Source organism: Penicillium robsamsonii, assembly GCF_028829455.1.
Source record: "Penicillium robsamsonii strain IBT 29466 chromosome Unknown utg000008l_segment0_segment0, whole genome shotgun sequence".
NCBI classification, from domain to species: domain Eukaryota; kingdom Fungi; phylum Ascomycota; class Eurotiomycetes; order Eurotiales; family Aspergillaceae; genus Penicillium; species Penicillium robsamsonii.
In genome coordinates this window covers 661,668-683,989 of record NW_026643226.1, presented here as the reverse complement: position 1 = coordinate 683,989, position 22,322 = coordinate 661,668, and the positions used below count along the sequence as shown (strand labels likewise).

At 49.4% G+C, this 22,322-nt stretch overlaps 9 protein-coding genes across 9 annotated transcripts; 3 read left to right on the top strand and 6 right to left on the bottom strand.

The window, feature by feature from the left end:
- Nucleotides 1-877: 877 nt before the first annotated feature.
- Nucleotides 878-4,468, bottom strand: N7447_011038 (putative nuclear pore complex subunit Nup85; the record flags this gene model as incomplete). Its single annotated transcript, XM_057235300.1, has 3 exons — nucleotides 878-1,329; nucleotides 1,389-1,890; nucleotides 1,949-4,468. The coding sequence occupies 3 exons, from the start codon at nucleotides 4,466-4,468 to the stop codon at nucleotides 878-880; spliced, it is 3,474 nt and encodes a 1,157-aa protein (XP_057080618.1).
- Nucleotides 4,469-5,139: 671 nt separating this feature from the next.
- Nucleotides 5,140-5,730, top strand: N7447_011037 (uncharacterized protein; the record flags this gene model as incomplete). The annotated part of the gene is made up of 1 exon (XM_057235299.1): nucleotides 5,140-5,730. One exon carries the CDS (start codon nucleotides 5,140-5,142, stop codon nucleotides 5,728-5,730), a length of 591 nt encoding a protein of 196 aa, XP_057080617.1.
- Nucleotides 5,731-6,372: 642 nt separating this feature from the next.
- Nucleotides 6,373-7,660, top strand: N7447_011036 (Zn(II)2Cys6 transcription factor domain-containing protein; the record flags this gene model as incomplete). The annotated part of the gene is made up of 2 exons (XM_057235298.1): nucleotides 6,373-6,447; nucleotides 6,500-7,660. 2 exons carry the CDS (start codon nucleotides 6,373-6,375, stop codon nucleotides 7,658-7,660), a joined length of 1,236 nt encoding a protein of 411 aa, XP_057080616.1.
- A 161-nt stretch (nucleotides 7,661-7,821) lies between these two features.
- Nucleotides 7,822-8,812, bottom strand: N7447_011035 (RTA1 domain-containing protein; the record flags this gene model as incomplete). The annotated part of the gene is made up of 3 exons (XM_057235297.1): nucleotides 7,822-8,267; nucleotides 8,341-8,589; nucleotides 8,650-8,812. 3 exons carry the CDS (start codon nucleotides 8,810-8,812, stop codon nucleotides 7,822-7,824), a joined length of 858 nt encoding a protein of 285 aa, XP_057080615.1.
- A 469-nt stretch (nucleotides 8,813-9,281) lies between these two features.
- N7447_011034 (NAD(P)-dependent alcohol dehydrogenase) lies at nucleotides 9,282-10,385 on the bottom strand (the record flags this gene model as incomplete). The annotated part of the gene is made up of 1 exon (XM_057235296.1): nucleotides 9,282-10,385. The coding sequence occupies one exon, from the start codon at nucleotides 10,383-10,385 to the stop codon at nucleotides 9,282-9,284; it is 1,104 nt and encodes a 367-aa protein (XP_057080614.1).
- Nucleotides 10,386-10,741: 356 nt separating this feature from the next.
- On the bottom strand, nucleotides 10,742-12,596 carry N7447_011033 (uncharacterized protein; the record flags this gene model as incomplete). The annotated part of the gene is made up of 4 exons (XM_057235295.1): nucleotides 10,742-10,939; nucleotides 11,029-12,228; nucleotides 12,285-12,365; nucleotides 12,417-12,596. The coding sequence occupies 4 exons, from the start codon at nucleotides 12,594-12,596 to the stop codon at nucleotides 10,742-10,744; spliced, it is 1,659 nt and encodes a 552-aa protein (XP_057080613.1).
- Nucleotides 12,597-13,041: 445 nt separating this feature from the next.
- N7447_011032 (Leucine Rich Repeat domain protein) lies at nucleotides 13,042-15,138 on the top strand (the record flags this gene model as incomplete). Its single annotated transcript, XM_057235294.1, has 6 exons — nucleotides 13,042-13,188; nucleotides 13,243-13,374; nucleotides 13,436-13,546; nucleotides 13,670-13,797; nucleotides 13,850-14,390; nucleotides 14,443-15,138. The coding sequence occupies 6 exons, from the start codon at nucleotides 13,042-13,044 to the stop codon at nucleotides 15,136-15,138; spliced, it is 1,755 nt and encodes a 584-aa protein (XP_057080612.1).
- An 884-nt stretch (nucleotides 15,139-16,022) lies between these two features.
- N7447_011031 (indoleamine 2,3-dioxygenase family protein) lies at nucleotides 16,023-17,798 on the bottom strand (the record flags this gene model as incomplete). The annotated part of the gene is made up of 5 exons (XM_057235293.1): nucleotides 16,023-16,238; nucleotides 16,297-16,599; nucleotides 16,660-16,820; nucleotides 16,885-17,201; nucleotides 17,305-17,798. The coding sequence occupies 5 exons, from the start codon at nucleotides 17,796-17,798 to the stop codon at nucleotides 16,023-16,025; spliced, it is 1,491 nt and encodes a 496-aa protein (XP_057080611.1).
- Nucleotides 17,799-20,039: 2,241 nt separating this feature from the next.
- On the bottom strand, nucleotides 20,040-22,071 carry N7447_011030 (uncharacterized protein; the record flags this gene model as incomplete). The annotated part of the gene is made up of 7 exons (XM_057235292.1): nucleotides 20,040-20,219; nucleotides 20,283-20,410; nucleotides 20,466-20,540; nucleotides 20,607-21,230; nucleotides 21,289-21,378; nucleotides 21,431-21,744; nucleotides 21,836-22,071. The coding sequence occupies 7 exons, from the start codon at nucleotides 22,069-22,071 to the stop codon at nucleotides 20,040-20,042; spliced, it is 1,647 nt and encodes a 548-aa protein (XP_057080610.1).
- Between the last annotated feature and the right edge of the window lie 251 nt (nucleotides 22,072-22,322).

The following is a 22,322-nucleotide window of genomic DNA, read 5'->3' as shown; positions in this document are numbered from 1 at the left end:
GGGTATCCATTTTACCCCTCCATGCACTATAGGCTGGGGATAACACAAAAAGACCAGTCCAGTCCCATCCTTCAGCTGTAATGTCCACTCTGACTCCGAGTCTCTGACTCTCCCGTAACCCCATCGAACGGTCATCTACAAGTGTGGCAGACAAAGACGGTGAACACATAGTGAAGAAGCCCAGCCACGACAAGCAATCCAGTACAACGAGTCGGTGAGCCACCGGCTGTGCAGCCGAATAGTTCGCAAATACAATTCACACCGGATCAAGGGTCCCAGATCGCCATATGACTGGCTGAATGATGTCGATCGTGAGTCCAAAGTGGATATCGGGGCGTTTTGACTCAGAGAGCCTCTTAGCACAGCCTTGTCACTTCTCGCTACTGAGGCGCAAGGGGATATAGGGCTGACGGCACATGATTGCATCTAAATATTATTTCGGTTTTGTTTAGGTCCAAGTGAGGTGGAGCAGGTTAGGCGCCCGCATTCAGCTGCTGACGCTAACAGAGTTACGGAAAGGTCGAGAACCGGTTTTGTTAGCTTTGACGCTTACTTTTACAATTTACACGAGGCAGCCGTTTTCTCCATTTTCTCGGACTCGGCACTCGTCCACACACGCACTCGCTCACAGAACCATCTACACGTCCAAACGGTAGTTTAATTTGTGAAAGCGACTTTTCCATGTATAACCTCGGACTAGGATTAAGTTGCATAGTCTGATATCGTACAGCGCCTGTCACAAAAGACAAAGCAGGCGAACAGGTAAATGTAGTGTGTGTGTGTGTGTGTGCAAGTGGTGCTAAGCTAAATTCAATTCCCCGATTAAAAAACACCATTTTTCAAAACTCGGCCTCCCTCTTACTCTAACGCCGTAATTTCAGATCGATCCCATTGCCCCGTGACTCAATCCGCGTGCTAATCCCAGTCGAAGCATCCGTAGGATATCCTCGCCCTTGGCAGTCTCGGGAAGTCCGGCCCGCCAATCCCATCCGCGATCGGCGCTGGCTTTGTCACCTGGGGCAGGCACCAGGACGCCTGAGCTGCCTACGGAGGTAGGGTTGGATCCTGAACCGGACCGTGTGCGCGCTGACTCAAGCATGTCATTGCCGATAAAGGCGAAGCTGGAGGAGAAATTGGACACGGATTTCTTCAATAGTGAGCGGGGAGAGGGGAGCCCATCTGATCCTCCGGTTGATGATTGATATTCGAGTAGGGTGGAGCGGAAACATTCCTCGCACTGTGCGTACACACGCGGGGTGACGGTTTCTAGGTCCTCAATTGCGGACAAGATGGTGAACTGTTGGGATATAGAGAGGACTGGAGTGGGTTCTGGATAGGAAGTTAGTACCAGGGAAGAATATTGACGTGGGTTAGTTTGGGAGACTCACGATTCACAAACACACAGGCTTCACCCAGCAGAGCCAGCAGTCCATCCACTTGCACAGCGGAATCACGATCTGGGTCGAAGAGACCTCCGTAGATATTATCCGCCGCACTGCCAACGACAGCCACAAGAGCTTGCGCAGCGGCGCGTCGTCGAGCCAACGGCTTGTAGCGTGGTTGCTGGCCCTCCTGCAATTCAAATTCCTCGTCGCGAATCTCATAGAACCGGCGCAGCGTCGCGTAACCACTGAGATAGAACTGAAGAATCCGAGCAGCTTCTTCGTCAACCTGTGCAATGGACGACAGGCATGCTTTGGGTTCCTTCATCAAGGAGCGCAGTTGTTCATCAAGATCAGCCGTCGCAGGGTACGCGCGTGATTGAACCAAGCTGTATGAAATCAAAAGGTCGACAACTGACTTGACCTTGCGTCGGCTCTGGGCACGAGCATAGCAGACGAGGGCCAGACCGAAATTTTCGGACTTCGAGGTCAACATGTCGCCGAATCGCTGTCAACAAGTAAGCATTTGGTCAGATAGTCAAAAGTAATTCCCTTCTACCACTCACCTCAGATACCCGACGCCCTTGGTCCTCCAGCTCAAGTTCCGAACAGAGAACAACCAGTTTATCCAGCTGATCAGGGCTCTCCAAAGGAAGCTTATCCACAATCTCGGTCACAGCCTTCTTCATCTTGCTTGCGTCGTCGAACCGGCTCAGTACCTCAATAGCCAGCTCCCAGCCTTCACGAGAGCTGTGCTCGTTCTCGATAACGGGTCGGTCATACAGTCCGAGCGCGTAATTCTGAAGAACATCGTCCTTGTGTAAATGGCGGGCAGGGGACTTGTTGTCCTGCCCGTACGAAAGGACCATAAGATCATTCTCGGACAGACCAGGTAGGGTCTTTTGGCTGCTTCCGGACTCGAACCAACCTCCTAGGCTGGCAACTTCTGCGACAGCCGCAGCCACACAAAGCGACCATGACTGCACTAACTCCAATACGCCCTGCACGTTGCCTTCAAAGACAGATGCGAGACCGACCTCCATGCTGCTGAGCGTATTGGGTCGGAAATCAGCGTTGTCAGACCCATCGCTGGTGGTATGGCTGAGGGCTAGTTCGAGACGGTCGAGGTAGGCACCACGCATGTTGCGATCAACGGCGCGAACGTGGTTCTTTGGGCCGCGCGAGCGCAAGAAATCTTGGAAGTTGTCACTGGATGAGGTAGCGCCAAAATCCATGGTGGAACCGGTGTCATCCTCACCATCCCACCATGCCGTCAATGCAATGGTCGCCTCCACCCAGTCTTGAGACTTGTCCTTGATGGCAGATGGGTCGCCCAGAAGAATGCGGTAGATAGATCTCAAGCTCTGATAAATTGACCATGGGACACGGCTTTCCGCCATGCGAGCCGATTGCGCGAATGAAATCGGGTTCTTGTTGGCAGTGTTTGAGTTGAAAGTGGACAATCCAAAGTTGACAGCCTGGAAGCGATTTTCTGGAACCGGTACAATCGACTCGTCCCGCTCTTCGCCCTCGGCGAACTCCTCCAGGTCAGTGACAGCTGAAAGAACGCGTTTCCGGTACTGAGACCAATCAAGGCCGGTGACCTCCCAATCTTCAGATTGGGTTCCAGGGCATGATTCAAGAATTTGAAGAGCCTTGTTGACGCATCGCTGGATATTTTGTAGTTGTGTGCCGCGATAACCAGGCTGTGGGAGTCCATCCTCCATTGCTGATCGGGCGTAGTTGAAGTCTGCAGAACGGAGAACACCTGCAGCATCAGTCAGACGACCGCGCAGCACAGATGCAATAATGATATCCCAGAAGTTTGAGGATGCGGTCGGGTTTGGTTCCACATATTTCAATGCTTGGAGATCCTTGGTCTGCGAAGCGTGGTTTTCACTGAGCCAGTCAAGCAAAACTTGGGGCAGGGGCTTAGGAACGGGAAGTCTCGTCATGGCTTTCACCATACCAGCGGCCCCGGTGCGCATAGGGTTGATGTTGGCAGTCGAGGGGGTTTCACGAGGAGGGTGGTGGATTTCGAGCAGCAACGAAGCCAAGAAGGTAGCTTTCACGAGGTCGGGAGCCTGCTCCCCGGGTCCAATACCGGTATGGGCACCATAGGGCCGGTCATTCCCACTTTCCTCGGCGCAAGTCTGCCAACTGTCCGCCAATTCCTTTGATACCTTAGACAATACAGCATCGAAATCGACATGTTTGTATTCTGCGGCTTTGAGCTCGTCGGAAAGATTTCCCAAGGCATCCTCCGTTTTGAGAATCATCTCACTTGGCTCTTTAACAAGGGCAATACGGGATCTGGCAGCAAGGTTGTGAAGAATGGATGGCATCGCGGACGGCTTCTTGGGGGCCAGGTTGGTCTTGCGGATGGGCGACTGGTGCGTCCAGTGCTCGTCAAGTTTCGGTCGCTTGGCCTCGTTTGGATTCGAATAGATTGGTTTGCGCTGCGCACCCATGGAGGGCTGGGACTCGAAAGGGTTTCCGAAGGCCGAATCTAAGAAATTGAAACTTTTGGGTCGACCCTGGGTGCTCATGTCGGTTTCCTCTTCAGTTTGCACCTCCTCTTCGAGTTCCTCTTCCTCCGGTTCCATCTCGCCTTCCTGCTCGTTAAAGTCACTCATTTGCGACGAGGCAAACCCATTAGAGTGTCCGAAATCCATCGAATCCCCAAATCCGCCTCCATTCGGCACACCGAAGCGAAGACTAGATTGGGCTGCAGGCTTAGCGGAAGGAGCTTTTTGCTGCTTGGGCATGGCATAATCCATCGATCCAAAGGATGAGCCAAAGATGCTGTCATTTGTATTGATGTTACCGGATTTTGTAAAGACCGAGTTGGAGAAATCATTCCTCGAGAAGGAGTTCTGGTTTGTAGAGAATGTGCTATCGTTTGTGGAGAATGAGTTGATGCGCGAGCCACCATTGATGTTTGATGTAGAATGCGGTATGAATGAGCCTGTAGTGGATGGCGGAGGGCCGGCAGGAGTTGTCGATACATTGCTCCAGAGACTGCGAGAGCGATCTTTCTCTGGAGTCTCAGGTGGACTGGACTCGTAGGGTACTTTGAACGACATCGCGGGGTGGGTTGATCAGAATGAGAAGAGACGGGTTGACGGCATCAGAGGATGCAGGTTTTGGGCTGCAACAGCTCTAAGAACTGTTAGATGGAACAAACGGCAATCTCAATCGACAGAGACTAATTCGCCGAGCAGCGAAGAAGGTCAATGCAGTTGATTGTTTGTCAGAGAAGTTCCCTCTTCTGCAGACCTGCTTGTTTTTCTTGCCCTTCACTTTCCGCTTCGACGCGACGGCGAAAGTTATTAGGCATTCAGGCACCAATATTCAGATCATGTGATACTACTTGAATGCTGGTCACGTGTAGTTGCTTATTCAGATTTGCCACTTACAGCCTTGTAAATAAGGCCGAACGCGGGATGACCATCACGTGGCGATCGATCACCACAACCTGATTGGTCTGTTGCCCTGCACTGCCAGCATCTCCAGGCAGGGCTCAGCAGTTGGGGGCCAAATACGACATATCCACTTGATTGCCCCAGGGGCTCTATAGGCACACTCAATGACCTTGGCTGTGCCAAAGGACCCCAATTATCCTTGATTCGGACAGGGCTGAGTCTTACTTGATCTGAGAATCTAGATATATAATGAACTCACTGGTCTCGGGTTCTTAGAAACCAACCACAAATTTACTCCGAATGATACCATTCTCAATGTCATCACCTCCACTATGGATCAAGCTGCCCAGTATCTCATCACCAACACCTTCTGGCACCACCACTACAATGTCAGCACAAAAGACGAAACACACCTCTTCCATGTTGACAACTCCTCCCTCACAATAGGAAAGCCGGACCTTACTTTCCATCGCAGCCCTGACTCCAATGGGCCTATTGCGGGGGTTTGTAAGTTCCGTCACTTCTCCTCAGACTGTGAGATTGGTCTAGGGGACCCCGAACGGCCTAGCGAAATGGACTGGGAATACCTACACAAGCAAGGTTTTATTAAACGCATATACTGGTTCCGCATGCAGCTAGAGGACGGCACAAAGCAAAATTTCACCTGGAAACGAACCCACTCGCTTGGCACCGGCCGGGAAAAATATAAACTTGTCGAGGAGACTAGCCAGACCGTGGTGGCGGTCTTTTCTTCCGGCCGCACCTTTTCCAAAACACCCGGCTACTTGGATATCTACTTGCCTCTAGGGCCACGGTTCAACCTCATCGCCCTTATATCGGGAATTGCTGTTGCCGAGAGGGCGAGGCGTGCGAGAAAGACCAAGACCTCGCAAGGTGGGGGAGGTGGGGGAGGGTCATGTTAGGCCAAGACTTGAGATTTCATTAATGGCGTTCTGTATATTACCCAGTTACGAAGCCAGGAAAATCTTAGCGAGATTTGCGGTTTATTTAGTGTTTAGCTATGATACCCTCGGCACGACTGCCACGTTCTTCTGGATTGGCTTTAAATTTCTTGAACTGCCTGCGTGTTTTGCTTTAAGGTCATACATATAGAAATGTCAATTCGCGTATCTCACACCTCACTGTATTCTATCATTAAATTCTATATTTGGTTAATTCTTATTCCCCTATCAATAGGGGTTGTCTTAAAGCGGAATATACATAAGACATCTGAGAAGATTAAAAAGAGTCTGAGAAAGACTTAAGGTTTCAAAGAAGAGTATATAAGCGATTATTCTTGTACGGTATGGACGAATTAAAGACTTTAATATTTAAAGCCAGAGGCAGTGCAAGCAAGACAATGTTTCAGATTTAGACAAGCCTTTTTCGATTGTTTGATCGACAGGGTGTTGTTACATAATCCTATACTTTCCTCGGGACCCGAGGAACCCCCACGAGGTCCCTCCGATATTCAATCCTGTTGCCTGCCCTTAGGGGAAAACCAACTCTGAAATAAACTCAGAGTCTCATTTTTTCTTCTTCCAGGTTATGGATCCAATGATTTTATGACTATGGCGCTCCGACGACCACACCGGAAATCTCGCCACGGTTGCGTGGAATGCAAGAGGCGTCGAGTGAAGGTATGAAACGAGAACAGAGAAAAAAAAAAACAATCCACTCATCCCATCACAGTGCGACGAAGCCCGGCCATGCTGTACCAACTGCGCCAAGCGTCATGCCGAATGTGAGTACGGGTCGTCAACTTCCCTACTATGGGCAAATGAGTCCGACAGCGGACAGCCAGGCGACCTAGTACCGGAACTTCGTTCACCCTTGAGTTCAACCCCAGTGGCGGGGGTAGCAGACCCCCTGGGAATTTTGAGTCAACTTGGCAGTGAAAATGCCGCAACCTCAGGCGGGTCCGCACTGAATCTCCAAGACCTAGAGCTGATGATACAGTGGTGCAACGCGACGTTCCACACATTGTCACGCAACGAGCGCACCGATCCAATCTGGCGCAACGTCGTGCCCGAAGAGGCCCTCTCGCATCCATTTCTGATGCACGGCATCTTAGCCCTGTCAGCTCTGCATCTCGCTCGAACAGGACCGGAACCGACCCGTCGCGCGTCGTATCTCAATCGCGCCGTCGGGCACCAAAATCAGGCGCTAGCCCTGTTCCGGGAGCTGCTGGGTGACGTGAATGAGGGTAATGCCAAGGCCATGTTTGCTTTTGCGGGAATTGTGGTTATCTACACCTTTGCATTCCCGCATACGCCGGATGTGCAAGATCCGTGGTCCTGCGTCGATGATTTGTACCAGGTTCTTGTTTTAACGCGCGGCGTGCAACAAGTTATTCATTCGCCACGGGACTTTACGAGCTTTCTACTTGACAGTCCCTTTGGACCGATTTTGCAGGTTGAGGAGGTTCAGGTTCCGATTCCCGAGGACGCGGCTGCTATGCTCAATCAATTGCGCGAGGCGAATGAAGTCTGCAGATCACGGGACGCGAATCATGAACTGCAGGTTTATGAATTGGCCATTGCGAATCTGGAAGAAATGCTCAATTGGTGCTACAGCGGCATCAGGGCAAGTACAATTGCCGGGAGGTGGGCGATCCGCTTGAAGCCTCGGTTCATGGAATTGCTGCGCGAACGAGACCCCTTGGCACTGGTGATGCTAGCGCAATATGGCGTGCTTTTGCAACATTTGAAGCATCGCTGGTGTTTTGATGAGTGGTGTGTGAGGGTCTCCAAGGCCGTATGGGCAATATTAGACGACGAGTGGAGGCCATTGATCCAATGGGCAATGAAGGAGACTCTCGGTGTTAACTTTCTAGAACAGGTTGACACTTGACATTCTGAAGTATTTTTCTCGTCATATTCATATATCCCCAAATCCAAAGCGCCAAAACCGCGGGAGAAATTCCATAACCAAACCGAGAGAAAAAAAGAAGAAATTCCAATCTGCACCTCAATATTTCCACAATTATCGCAACAAATCCCGTTCCTAACTCGCTAAACCGCACTCGAGCCCTCCATGACCTTCAACCCGCCCATAGCCGTTACGACTCTTCCCCTGCCAAGAAGATAGTTCACCTCACTCGGGTGAACGATCACGAAAATGACCATCACCGCAAACATCAACATTCCATCAAAGACATAAATGAAAACCTCATTGCTCATGAGATAGCCCTCCGTGCCCTGGACATACTCCACGACACGAACGACAGACCGAATGAGAACAAGGATACTGGACGAGTGCAACGCCCACATATGCTTGCGCCAGGGGTATTGGTCTGCCACCGCATGGGCAGTGGGGTGAGTGCTCATGCGCCGCTGGAAGATGAACGCACTAATCAGGAAGAATCCGAAGAAGACGATTTGTACGATGAGACCGCCGATGATAACGTTCTGGCCGGTGCTCGTGGAGCTTGATGATTTAGTGACCATTATTCCCGCACCTGTGGAAGGATTAGCACCGGGCTAGTGAAGAAGAGAGAGAGAGAGAGAGAGAGAGAAAGAGAGAGAACATACCAGACGCCTGCATCAAGAAACTCAACACGTCACCCGCGACAAATATCTTGGTCATCCATCCAACTCGAATCAAGGCAAACTCCTCGCCCTTGACCATAACGATGATCCGACCCAGTTCCATGTAGATACTCGCTGCGAACAGCGCCGGGGCAACGAGCAGCAATGTGCTTTGCATAACATAGGGTCCAATGGTCCAATCGGGCGATTGTTTCGCTGACATGGCGCGGCCAATATATCCAACAAGCTCAACTGGGAAGGTGTTAGGTATTGACGAGGTTTGGAGGTTGCATTGGGTAAGGTGGTACTTACAGTATCCGCCGATGACGAGCGGGATGAAGAACCATGTTCTCGTGCGGAACAAATGAAAAGTGTGTAGTAAAGTGACAAGTGCAAAGCATACTATGAATACTGCTGCGGCGGCCAATGAAGGGTTGTATGTATAGGCAATCCAGCCGTTGTGGGAAGAAGACATCTTGAATATGGATTGAATGGATAAGAGGAAAAGCCAGGTTGGATTGAACTAATTTTGAAAATAAAACTGCAAACTACTCTTATATATGTGCTAGCTCAGAGTTTTCTCTAAAAATGTTCCTAGGCAACCCTTCAAATGCAAATTCGTGGAGTATGAAAAGCATATCTCGTATACTCGCATCTTCGTATCGTTGTCCCGATATGGATGAGTGGATACCCACCAAGCCGCATACAGAGCACGGTACGAGATACGAAACCTTGAATGTTAATTTTTATCAAGTGGATCCACCCAGGGACAAGGGTTCAGAAGTGGAGACAGCTCTGGAGATGGAGACGGATGCTTGTTCGTACACTTCTCGTATTTTTCGTATAGAAGGCTGGTTATCTGGGACTTTCCTTTTACTATATCCATGGATACAGGGAGATATCCCAAGTCAGGTACAATCTCCAATCTACTCCAATCTCCAACCCTACAACTTCGCCTGCTCACTCCCATTCTGTAGCACATACCGATACCTCGCCTTCCCATCATGCATATCAACTAGCGCCTGATTAACATCCGCCATATCCCTCTTTTGAATCCAAGGTAAGACCCTCTTCTCCGCAGCCAGAGCCAACATAGCGCGAATATCATCAGACGAACCAATATTGGACCCAGTAACCTTAACACTCTTCTGAATCAAACTCCAAGCCATAAGCGGCGGCAATGCATCCTCCGGCGCACCAATCTGCACAAAAGTCCCATCCCGCTTAAGCAGCCTCAAATACTGCGCAAAGGGCATATCATGCGCCGAAACCGTACACAAAATAACATCAAGCGATCGCGAGTATTTCTTCGCCCACCCCTTCTCCTCGCCGGTCGCAATAAACCCATCAGCCCCAAGCCCACCGACAGCATCCGCCTTCTTCCCCGACGAACGCGAAATAGCAACAACACGCTCAGCCCCAAGCGCCCTAGCAAACAAAATCCCCAAATGTCCCAACCCCCCAACACCGATAATCCCCACCGTCTTCCTAGGCCCAACGCCGTACTTCCTCATCGGCGCAAAGACAGTAACACCCGCACACAGTAACGGCGCCGCCTCAGCCGAGGGTAGCGAATCTGGAATCCGGAATACGAAATGCGCAGGTCCACGCCACGTCTCCGCAAACCCGCCATATGACTTGGATTTGTCGCTGTACCGTCCGTTGTAAGTACCAGTCATGCGGGGGCAGTAGCTTTCCTCGCCGTCGACGCAGGCTTCACAGTCTACGCGTAGACAGGCGCCGCTCTGTGCGCCGACGCCGACGCGGTCGCCAAGGCGGATAGCGTTGAGGCTGTGTTGGGATTCGACAGCGCTGCCGATGCGGGTTACTGTGCCGATTATCTCGTGGCCGACTACGCAGGGATAGTCGGTGGGACCCCAGCCTGAGCGTAGGGTGTGGATATCGGTGCCGCACATGCCGCAGTGGGAAATGGAGATTTCGACGTCGGTCGGTGTGAAGGGTTTTGGGGTGTAGGTTGTGTATGTTAGGGGGCTTTTGGCATCGTGGGCGACCCAGCCCTTGAAGGTGTCTGGCTTTGTGGGGGACATTGTTATGGTGGTTGCGCTGTTGTTGCGCTGTGGAGATATGACGAGGGATGGAATTGGGTATCGTTCGTATATTCTTGGGTACGCAGGAATAGAGGCCTCGGAGTTAGAGGGTCGCTCTCTTATGAGGTTGAATGGTCTTAAAGTAAATGAAAAAAAACAAAACAAAAACAAGCTTGATATAATGCGGAGAAGCCGAAGGCCAAGTTACCGAGGTCCGTTTTACCTCCGAAATCAAGATCCATTATTAGGTTCAATTCATGTCGATCGTACGCGATTTTGCCAAAGTGACTCCATATTTACATGCACTCGCTCCAAGTATATACAGTGCAGACTAGTGGGGGGTATCAATTGATCTTTCACCGGGCCACGCCCATCAGATCCTCGAGCTCATCAGTCGTGAGAGTACTTCGACGCCGGTTTGCCGGTCTAGACGCCTTCTCGGTTCGGCTTCTCTTTCGTGATTCACGCTCCTTTTGTTCATTTTGAGCGGCGCGGGCCTCGTCTTCGACAGCGGCCAGCTTTTGATGCACGCTTAGTGATTCATTGGGTTTGAGCTGTAGGGCGAATTAGTCCTTGGGATCTCATTGGGGATATCCTGGGAATATCCGGGGAAATTTTCTGGGAAATCATTCTCGTTGCATACCTGATGGGGTTCTTTTGTTTCGGTCTTTCGCCTGGTTGGCCTGCGGGTCACAGTTTCGGTTTTGTAGGCTTTGATTTTGAGGGTCTCGTCGTCGGTGTCCACACATGGTGAGCCTTGCAAGCCTGGCGTGAATGAGACCTTCCGGGGACGTTTTGTCATGGTGTTTTCGCTGCGTTCTCTTAGAACGCGATCGGGTCGCTCGGGTACTTTGCGAATCTTGGACCTCATCTTCGGGAGATTGAGCATCCCAGGATCTGCTGTTTTCTCCTCCAGTTCACTCGTATCTTCCTCCTCATATTGGTCCTCCAGGATTGTCGGGATGGGATTGGACTCTGGCAAGCTTTGCATGCTCATGTCCTCGGTTGAGTTGATGCTGAGATCGAGATTCATGCCGCGCTTCAATTCGTCCGCTTGGATAGAATCTCCTCCATCTGCAAGACGACGCTGCCACCCACCCATCATGGTAACGGCCTGCTTCCACCGAGATTCCATCTTCACCCAGCCTTCCCGCAGTCTTTTGATCTCCTCGTCTCTCACCTCAACCTCTTCAAGAGGCACAAATGAGGGGTTGGTAAGCAGTGTTCGCAGATGCTCTAGCACTGCTTCCATATGAACAGATAGTTCCTCACAAGAGGTTGGAAGCGAAGTAACAGGCCCCGAAGAAGACTTATGAGCCCCTACACTTGTAGCCATAGCCGACTGCTCATTCTCGCCGTTCCCATTCTCAGGCTGTGTCAAGCCTTGTAGATCCTTCAAAGTACGAATAGTGCTTCGCGCAAGCTCAATCAAGGTATCATTCTCATCACTGAGATGCTGGCATAACTCGGTCAAGAAATCGGTCGTCTCCTGCTTCAAGCTATATCCAGGGTCATGTACTCGTTCCCCGCCGCTAGCCAGAAGGCGCGACCGATCCGACGCAGGGTTGATATTGATAGTAGTCACACTCAGACCCTCACGCTTGCCTCGTTGTCTCTCAGCCAGATGTGACTTGAGCTTCTGCATTTCCAAGTCCCGCTTGCGAATGTCGTTGGCGCATTGCGCTCGGACTTGTTGGACGGTACTCTTCATACGCTGGACTTGTTCCTTGAAACTTCGGATACTCGCATCGGCGCTAGACATGTTCGACTTGAACGTGCGCTCCTGCGCCTCTGCCAGAGCCAGAGAGCGGGTCAGCTCGGATGTTTTCGTTTTCAGTTTTCCCTGTACAAGCAAGGGATGTTAGCGCACTGTGCGACATAGATAGAGTGGACACATACTATCTCCGTAGTCTGCTCCGCCTCACTGGCCTGTAGCGTGCGAATAGTCGTAGATAAGCTCTCGCGGTGTTCGGACTCGCGCTAAAACATGTCAGTGGCTTTCTCAGTCGCATGTTAGCGCAGCACACGCACGTCTCGTCTCAACACTAAATCGTTGACCAAGTTGATCACACGAGCCATGGTGCCGTCTATCCCTCCATCTTCGTTTTCTGGGTCGGCAAAATCGATAGCGCGACCACCTTTTAGCAGGCCCCTTGCCAGCAAAATATTGTTGACATAGGTCGAAGCTGCCTGCAGGTTATGCGACTCCATGGCAGCGTTCACTTTCTGTCGATTGCAGATAACTCCGAATGCCGAATGGGGAAGAAAGTAAACACGGCAAATACGGGGGACTGTTTATGCCATGTATGCAGTACTATAAGCGGTGAGGACACGTGTGATTCTGCCGGTTTTATTGCGGAATTGTATCGCGATGCGTCTAATTGTAGATTTCCATCGAGAGCTAGACAGTATTGAAGTTGTCCATTTACGAATATTTTGAAAGTTCAGCAAGTCCAACAAGTCAACTTTATAATCCAGAAGCAATTCCAAGGTTGAATGATATGAAGGTAACATAGTGCGTTGGCATTTTCATAACGCGTGCACATAGCTCATCACCCAACCATCAACTTCTATTCGTCCCCTGCGTGGCATTAAACCTCCTCCTCCTACCCCACTACTTAATTCTCACCAACCACGTCTGCATCTGCTTTTCATCATGGCTTCAAGGCCAGGTACACGTGCAGTACGCGGAGTAACTTCTAAAAAGAAGCTTGACATAGATCAAGCCGCTGTCTTTCAGCGAGCAGGTCAAAATGCCTACAGAGTTGGTGATCTCCAAGGAGCCCTGCGGTCCTTCAGCCAGGTACGCCCTATCTTGTTTGTTCCGTCGCAACTCACTAATCATCCGTACATCCAGGCATTGGCGTTAAATGATGAAGATGCTAGCATTCTGGATAATCGCGCCGCTACATATTGCAAGCTGAAACTATTCAGCCAGGCCCGTACGGATGCTAGAGCTATGGTCAAGCTTACACCCAATGATGACCGTGTAACTATCCACCTCAATGCTTACTTCTCAATTATGGATTCGTAACTGACTCTGGACAAAGGGATACCTGCGATTAGCCAAGGTCCTATGTCAAGATGGGAACTTTGACAAGGCCCGAGAAATCTACGAATATGCCCTCAAGAAACTTCCAGCCGATCACTCAGGCCGCAAGGTATGTCTTTCTTTCTGCTCTGTTCGCCCATATGTACTGTATTTCTTTTGCTACATGTCTTTACCTCTCATTTTCGCACTATTCTTTCTCTCTCGCTTCTTTCCTTCTTCTAACTATCTCCAGCTCCTCACGCAGTTGCTCAAGAAACTGCAGGATAAGCTTGCCGGAGGAAACAGGCGCGACCCATTTACGGTCCTGCCACTAGAGATTGCCGTACTCACGCTTCAGTGCTTTTCCTTCAAGCAGATCGTGTAAGTGTTCAATCCTCACTTCGGAAATCCACTAGCTCATTACAGCATACAGGGCGATCCTACGCGTCTGCAAAGGATGGCACAGATTCCTAAGCGGTCTTTCCAGCCTCTGGATGCATGTTGATCTCACTGGAGCTAGATCTCGTGTACCTTGGACGTCTGTCCGAAACTACATCCATCGATCGCGAGCGCAGTTGACAAATGCCACCATTGCAAATCTTGTCCCCTCTACTACGCCTAAGGTGCTCGACATGCTAAGTAGATGCACCGCCCTAGAACACCTGGAGTGGATGGTTCCCCACGATCAGCCCAAAGAGTTTTACCTGAAAATCAAAGATTTTCGACAACTAAAGAGTATCGTCTGTGGAGCAAATATTAGCCTGTCACACGCATGCGTTGGGAGCATTCTATCCACTCTCTCGAAACTTGAGAAGGCTGCGTTTTTCCATGTTTGGGATTTTCCAACCGGGGGGCCGCGACCCACGCCGACGTGGCCTCAACATCTTCCAAATATGAAGAGTCTGACTATTTCGTCTCCACAAGCAAATCCCCGAGTCTTGAGCTTTCCGGATGTAATTTCAGGGTTGGGATCGGTAAGCTTTCTCTCTAGATTTGGTATTGAGGATGTGTGCTAACACAACCTAGTCTGTATATCCCAATCTAGAGGAGTTTCGGCTGCTCTGGGGCCCCTCGCGACCACATTCATACCGTTTTGATCCGGTGCAGGAAGAGCAGCATCTTCCCCCGCTCCGTACACTAGAACTTTGGGGCGCGGCTGTCCTAAATACTTTTTATTCAATCCTTCCAACTAGCCTCGAGACTTTACGCTTGTTTTCAGGGTCCATCGATCCCCCTCGCGTTGGGAATTTTATGTTACCGGGAGATCATGGACTCCCAAGCCTGAAGACCTTGATATTCCATGACACCCCATGGGTCAACCACTCCACGCTCTCCGTGTTCCTACTTCATTCCAAGGCTCCTCTCCGAACCCTTCACGTGAACCTTTGCCACAACATCAGTAGTGAACAGTTCATTCATCTCCTCCTCGACCCCGAAGGAGCGAATCCAGAATTGAGAGAATTAACTGAAGTGGGAGTCGCCGGCATGGCTGGCCTGGACGATGACAATGTTGGAAAACTGTGGGCAGTATTGCCAAACCTGAGAATTCTCGACTTATCGCAGACAAGAATTAGCGGCTGTGCCATCCGCATGTTCGCGGATGCCCGTAATGATGAATTGCCCGGCGCAAATCTCGAGGGATTGGTCATAAGAGGATGTGACAATGTGTCTCGTGATGCTATTGACTATGGACGGCAAATGGGACTTAATATTGTCACCTAAGGGCTTCTCGGCGATATTTGGCTACTTTTCTTTGGTATTTTCATGGTAGAAAATTGCCTGAGACATCACCTTTGTACAATACAATGAGACATGATCAAACATACCTGGTATATGACACGAATTTGCAATAGATCTCGAAACTGCCTGCTGCACCTATGTTCTTTTGGACGTCTACGAAGGGGAATAGCACCCAGGGCCGTATATACACCCATTTGATGCCCTAATGCCCGAGTTTGGCCTAAATATAGACCACCCCTTTTACACCTGTTCATACGGTATATTGTAAATCATCAATCCATTCAGAGACAAAGTTAGCCTAGCGAAGGATCTCTGACTCTTCACTCAATTTTATCTCACTTTTCTCTCACCTTTACCTCATTCTACTTCACAATTGTTTCATTGACAAAAGTATATGCCTTCCACTACATAACCGGTAGTAGAAATTCTGGCAGCAGATTGCAGAATTTGACCTAAACTTTCGGCTAGATCAAAAATGGGTGCATGTGACCCTGAGCGCTATGCCCCTTCGTAGACGTATAATAGCCTCGCGGGTTCTTAGTCCGTCTTGGGAAAGAAAATGCGACCTAGCACAGACCCTTGAATGGGCATCAGCTGATGCAAAACATAGAAGTCAAACTCTCCCGAGCTTACTACCCAAGAACCATAGTCCTGCAATTGGGATTTCGTACTTAGAAAATGGGAATAGAGCCTGAGCCTGGCAAAACTGTGCAACTTCGGCTTGAATTGGTAAATAGTCAAGATAACTTTGGATACCGACAGTTACACACACGAGAACAGAAGATAACAGGGCAATCCACCCAGACGATCCCACAATATAAAGCAAATATAATAACAAACTTAGAACTCAGAACCAGACTAGCAATCTAAACCCCCCGTTCCTGACACCACCTCTCAACTTCCCTAGCCAACTTCTCTTTCTGATCACGCACAAGCTCCATCATAGGCTCAACCTGCTTCCTGTGTGAGGCAACAAGATCGCCCTTGCCGTCGACAATAGCCACACCATCCTTGGGCGCAAGGTTATCATCATAGATCTTAACCATGAGCTCCATAACAGCAGAAAGCTGGTTTGGAAGCCACTAGAATACCAGAACAGTCAGCAATTTGATCACAGCAGGGATACCAGACTTCACTCACGGTTACAATAGGACTACCACCAGTAGCAGTGGGATGCGGCGTGCGACGAATGATGTACTCGCGGGCAAACAGCCAGTGGCGCCAGCGGAAACTGCGGATGTGGTTCAATGTGCGCAGGAAGAGGACCGCGGTCTCGGAGTCTTGGATGGCGTATTTCTGGACGCCAATTTCCTCAGACTTTTCGCGGATGTAGGTTAGGAATTCGCGGTGTGGGAGGGGACGGTAGGCGCGGAACTCGTGGAGGATTTTGGTAAGCGGTGTTTCGGGCATGGGGATTTCGCAGAGATGGTCTAGGAGGGGGATCTGTGGTACGGTTAGTTGGGTTTGTGCCTTTGGGGTCATGTTTTGGATTGGATTGCTTACAATGCTGTCGTTGGCGCCGCTCTCACCACGGAAGTAGAGTGGCTTGTTGTCTTCACAACCTTCGTAGACCACGCCATTCGGGAACATGGATTGGTTGGTAATACCGAAGATGAAGACTCGGAAAGACAGGTATTCCGATGGCTTCGAGTTGCCCCACATGTCTATCTTGATGTTAGTTCGGAAGATCGAAAGGATGGGACCATATGGATGGTTAGGGTTGCATACCTTCCATGGATGCTTCGATTTTCTCCATCGACTTGAGGATCTCTCGGAATCCATCATTGATTTCCTGTCGGGAGCCATGCTGCTCGAGGGAATCAACGATCTTCAAGACGCCACCGATGAGCGGGCCGGTCTCCTTGACCATGTCGACGTGAGTCAGGATGAAGCCTGCCTCGGAGCTCTTGGGGTCGAGACCTTTCTCGAAGGAGCGAATCAGACGAAGGTTCGAGTACTCGCTCAAACCCTTGGCAGGGTCGGCAACGGTGTAGTTGAACAGAGCATAGGAAGCAGCATATGACATGAAGGGTGGTAGGTTCAGGCTGGGGATGGTTGTTAGTTAAGGTGTCGTTATATGATGAGGATGTGTATCAATCAAAATGACCCACGACATGGGGAAGCAAGGAAAGAATATAGGAGACCTACATCTCAGCACAGCGGTACATAGGACGAGCAACAGACTGGGGCAAGACATCGCGGCCAAGTCCATAGCCACCCTCCGGGTCATTGTTCCAGTGCTCCCAGCAAGGCTCGAGCAGGTAAGATGAGGCCAGGAAGGTATAGTCCCGAAAGATGGCAGCAATAGTAAATCTATCATGCGAGCCATCGGGGAGAACCAGCTTCTCAACCTCGTCAGTCAGGTCGGTAAGCTCGGCCTTAACAGCAGGGCCAAGCTCATAGGTAGCCAACAGACCGGGCTTGCCATCGAGCCTGACGACAGGGAGACGATTGACCAGAGACAGCAGGGCACTGAAGGCCTCCGGCAGCTCGACAGGGGCAGTCTCATAGGGCAAGAAGCCTGTCTTGGTGGTGATGGTGAAAGGGTCTAGGGAGTGGGAGATGGATGAAGGGTCATCATGTATATGAGGAAACCGCTTCAGGGTAGTTGGGGAGGGGTATGGCACATTGGTTCGAGTCATAATGAGATGAGATGAACCAAAAGGGGGAAGACTATAAGTCTATGATATAGGGTGTATGGATAAAGAGGAGGGAAGAGTATAGATGTGTAAGGCAAAGACCAAGTCAAGAGCCTAGGAAGTAGGATAGATGGGTAAAAAAAGATGAGGAAGAAGCCAGAAGACCTTGGGAGATGAAAAGAGAACTGGAACTTTTAGATTTTGGGCGGGTGAGGAGCAGATTCTTATAATACTTTGAGGCCGGTAACAATTCCGGCCTCAAGTCCTCATTACGAAAGAGAATAGAAGATAACGTGGGCCCGCTGACATCCGGTGCTGCATGATGGAAATTGGTTATATCTATCCTAGATGACACTCGAGATGCTTTATATGATTATATTCAGCTAGAATACGATATTTTGACCACCATCTCAACACCCAGATGAACTATACAATTGCCCAGTGAGAGAGGGCAGATGACGGTCACGGGGTGGCGCTAGTCCCGATACAGCATGGGCGTTAAACGGCGATTTGACTACCTTCCCTGGGATTTGATGGAAATTTGTGGTGGCGTATGCCATACTAGGCGTTTAAAATGCTTATAACGAAGAAATTGACCATTCAGTGATGAACTATTACGGATAAATGATCAAATGTGGTCTACTCAAGTCATGATGTATGCCTATAGTCCATGCGCCGCCAAGCGATGATCCCCAGATCCCGCCTTCTGATTGGACGATAAGTCCAAGTTTTAACTTCCCTAGCGTTCGGAGGCCGGAATGCTACCGGCCTCCGAGAGTAGCCGGCCACTTTTATATGTGTCAGGTAGCTTTGATATAGGACAGACCGCTAAATTGGCATGACTTGTGTGATACCTTGTGGTTACAAGCTCCGAGATGTAGCGAAAATCGACCTATTAACAGTGTAATCTCTTTAAAATTTCTATTATCTTATTATTCGGCAAACTTGAAAGTCGCACTCGTACATCTCCAGATATATATTAAATGCGAACAAAAGAACCTATAGTACATTTGCTCTCCCAAAGTACATAGCCTAGTCGGCGACCCCTCCATGTGTTATATACAATACGACTCGCCATTTGAGTAATGCAAACGTTCTTCATGTTTGGCAACCTCACAATCCATCGTTCCCTTCGATAAATTTTCATACAAATGCACGCTCAGTCCTATTCACCACTACAGTCCTAGCATTATAATGCAAAACCCCATGCAACTGCGACAAAAAGTACCACAAGACTGCATCCCCCACAACAGCCGGCAGAGATATATTGTCGCCCCAATAGTGCCTCACAAACTCCCAAACACACCCGGTAGATGCGACCTCAGGGCACCCATTTGCCCCAGCACAAGAAAAGACTCGAATATCTTCCGATCTGTTGAAGTCATACCTAACATGGTTCCCAAATGCAGATTGCCCATGTGGCCATTCCCGACCCTACCTTGCGTAGTCTAGATACCGTGTTTCGGTGGGACAAGTTTCCCACGCCTCAAAGAGGTCATGGGTACGAGGACTTTTCTGAGCAATTATAAAGCCGGTAAGGTATTGAGGAATGTGCGGCCGTTCCAATCTCTTGCCGCTTTTTACTCGATATAAGCATGCACGCATTTGTTTAATCTTCGTTTCCCGAATTGATTTGAAGACTTATATAGTGTGCCATTGACTAAAAGGCCATCCGAATAGATTTCCGGGGTTCCGACGCTGCTTCCGCTAAATTCCTCTTTTTTGACCGAACCTGCCATCTCTTCATTTCATAGTTCAATTGCGAACGGTGGAATTCGATGATCAGAACACGCTTTCATTCCACAGTAGGTTTCCCAAACAAAGATCCCCATGCATCACCCCCAAGGAATTTATTTCTTTCCTAGAGCGTCGAATCTGCGTTGTAGTTCTGGAAAATGCTCTATACTATGAAAAGTCTCGCCACCCCACCCCATGAGTGGCATGTGTCGAATCTCACCAGATCCCTGAAGTAACTCATATTTAGATCGATTGGGCCAAGAAATACAGGGATCGCTGGGCTCTGGGCTCTTTGAAGAACATGCTACACCTCTATTTCACGAGAAACTTGTGGCTAGAGGTGCGTTTGTCTAGGGCTTTTCCCATCTTTCATCTCAAACAATGCCAGTGAAGATTCCTTCAACAGAAGGTATCTTTATAATCTAAATTCAAACTCATGTGGCTAATATAAAATAACATGAGAAAGTGGCCGACGTATAGCACCAGAGATCAACCTACCCCGCCAAGTTACGGATCCATATCAAACTCCGGATTGACCCATGATGGCTGCGGAGCTTTCCCGCGCATCCAAGCCCCAAATTTATGTAAAACGCCAAATACAATACACCCCCCAGCAAGTGTAATAAGTCCCTGAACAGTGAACGTCCATGCCCAACCAGAAGACGCTTGCCACGACGCAATAAAGAACTGTTTACCAAGCAGAAGTCAGTTAAAAGACTAATCAGGTAGATCACATATCGGGGAACCGACGGGATTGATAAAAGCGCTCAGGTTCAGAAACACGGCGTAGAAAGTAACCACGCTAGTTGTTTGTAGAGGATAGCAGTCAACGATATAGCTGCTCGTGACCGTATTGCCGATCTGGATACCTGCCGCAACTAGAGAGCTGTTAGTTCTGCATCGGGTGCTATATATACGGAAGAAATAACTCACATAAAAAGAATGCTACCTGGCCTACCATCCAGTGGTGGTTTTTGTCGATACTAACTCCCCAGACAATTAACCCAACTATATTATACCGTCCGTTAGTCACACTCAAGCATACTGGCTGTGGCTGTGAAAATCAAAGCATACCAGTGGTGATCGATATAGCCGGATACGCCAACCACAACCGCATCTCCGGAACGCGGATATTGCCATTCTTCCTGGACAATCTCTCGACAATAAAATCACTCAATCGCCCGGAACACCCAATCTCCGAAATCACAGTTCCAAGAAGCAGCCCAAGGAACAGCAGTCCCTGAATGAGTGGCGTGTAGCTTGCGTAAGCTGCAGGTACCATCGTAATCACGGATAGCACCCACCAATACCAGACAAAGCAGTATCCAATAACTGCGATGACGACTGCGGGTAGCTGAAATGTCAACACAAACCGGGTGATGGAGTCCCACGGCTTGGGATGACGCATGCCGGGGATAGGACGCCAGTTAATGAAAGGCAGGTTCTTGGTCCGGCGTAACTCTGATGGTAGCGTATCTGGTGGAGACGTTGGTGTAGTGTCACCCCCTGCTATTTGCTTCTCAATATCGACAGACAGAGCATTGTGGTCATCAAGGCGAGGTATTTGCTGCAGCATCTTGTTGCGGGGATAGAGGGTTTCTGGCATGAAAAAAAGCTCAAGAAGTAGTAGTGCAGCGAAGAGGATTGCATTAAACCAATTGATCCATGCAGCACTGACAAGATCCAAAAACCCCCCAACTTGAACCTCTCTCAGTACGTAGCTTATATGTGTGGCAAGATGTCGGAATAAACTTACAAGTTGGGCCTAGAAATAACCCTGCATCAATCGCTAGAACCCACAGCCCAAGCTTCTGCCCACGCTCATAATCAAAGAATAAATCGTTCACTGTACCAGGTCAGATATACATACTGTCTGCGAATGGATAGGTTAGACCTACCGACTGCCATCCCGACTGTAGATGCTGGGCTCACTCCAAATCCTTGGAAGAAGCGAGCAGCCATGTATCCCGAATATGTATCAGCGACAGCAGCGCCAATAGTCGAGACTAGGGATATGATTGTTCCAACTAAGAACACCATTCTTCGACCATAGATGTCACCCAGTGATGACCATATCAAGGGTCCGACGGATAACCCTAGTGCAGGCACGGCGACTGTCCAGTTGACTTGCGAGTAGTTGATCTGGTACTGGTCTTGGATTTCCGTGAATGAGGGAACAGTGGTGGTCGTGAGGTATGTGAATAGGAAATATCTGTCAACGAGTATCGACATGTGAATTAGTGTTCATGTCCTGCAAATTGTGAAGCCCACTGACGAGAAATGCGGGTTGATTTGATACCTACTTGAACATCACAATGGATAGTATAACATGTTTTTGGAATTTTGACCAGTTCAATGGATCTAACGGGTCTGCAGTTGGTTGTGGGTGAAGTCTGATCCCGTTTTCGTTGACTGTTGTACTATAGAGAACTTGGGTGTCTTGGCCGACAGGAGTATGGGTTTGATCAAAGTCATCATTTTTGATATCCTTTTCTACCATCTCCCGTAATCCATCAAGCTCTCCTGATAAGATTGTCATTTTATAAAGCTTTCCGTTGGAAATGGCCAATGATGGTCCACCACTATGATATTGATTGTAATAGAGGATCTGTTCGGTGTATTGATTTGGGATTGAAAGCTATATAAGAGACGTAGATACAAAGTGGCAATTATTTATTGGCATGTGTTGTAACTGAGCAATCGCAGTCTATTGGTCTTGCTGCCGCGTCGAAACCTCTGATTCAAGGGTATAGCTGATAAGGATTGCATTAGGTTTGTCGGGATTTCATA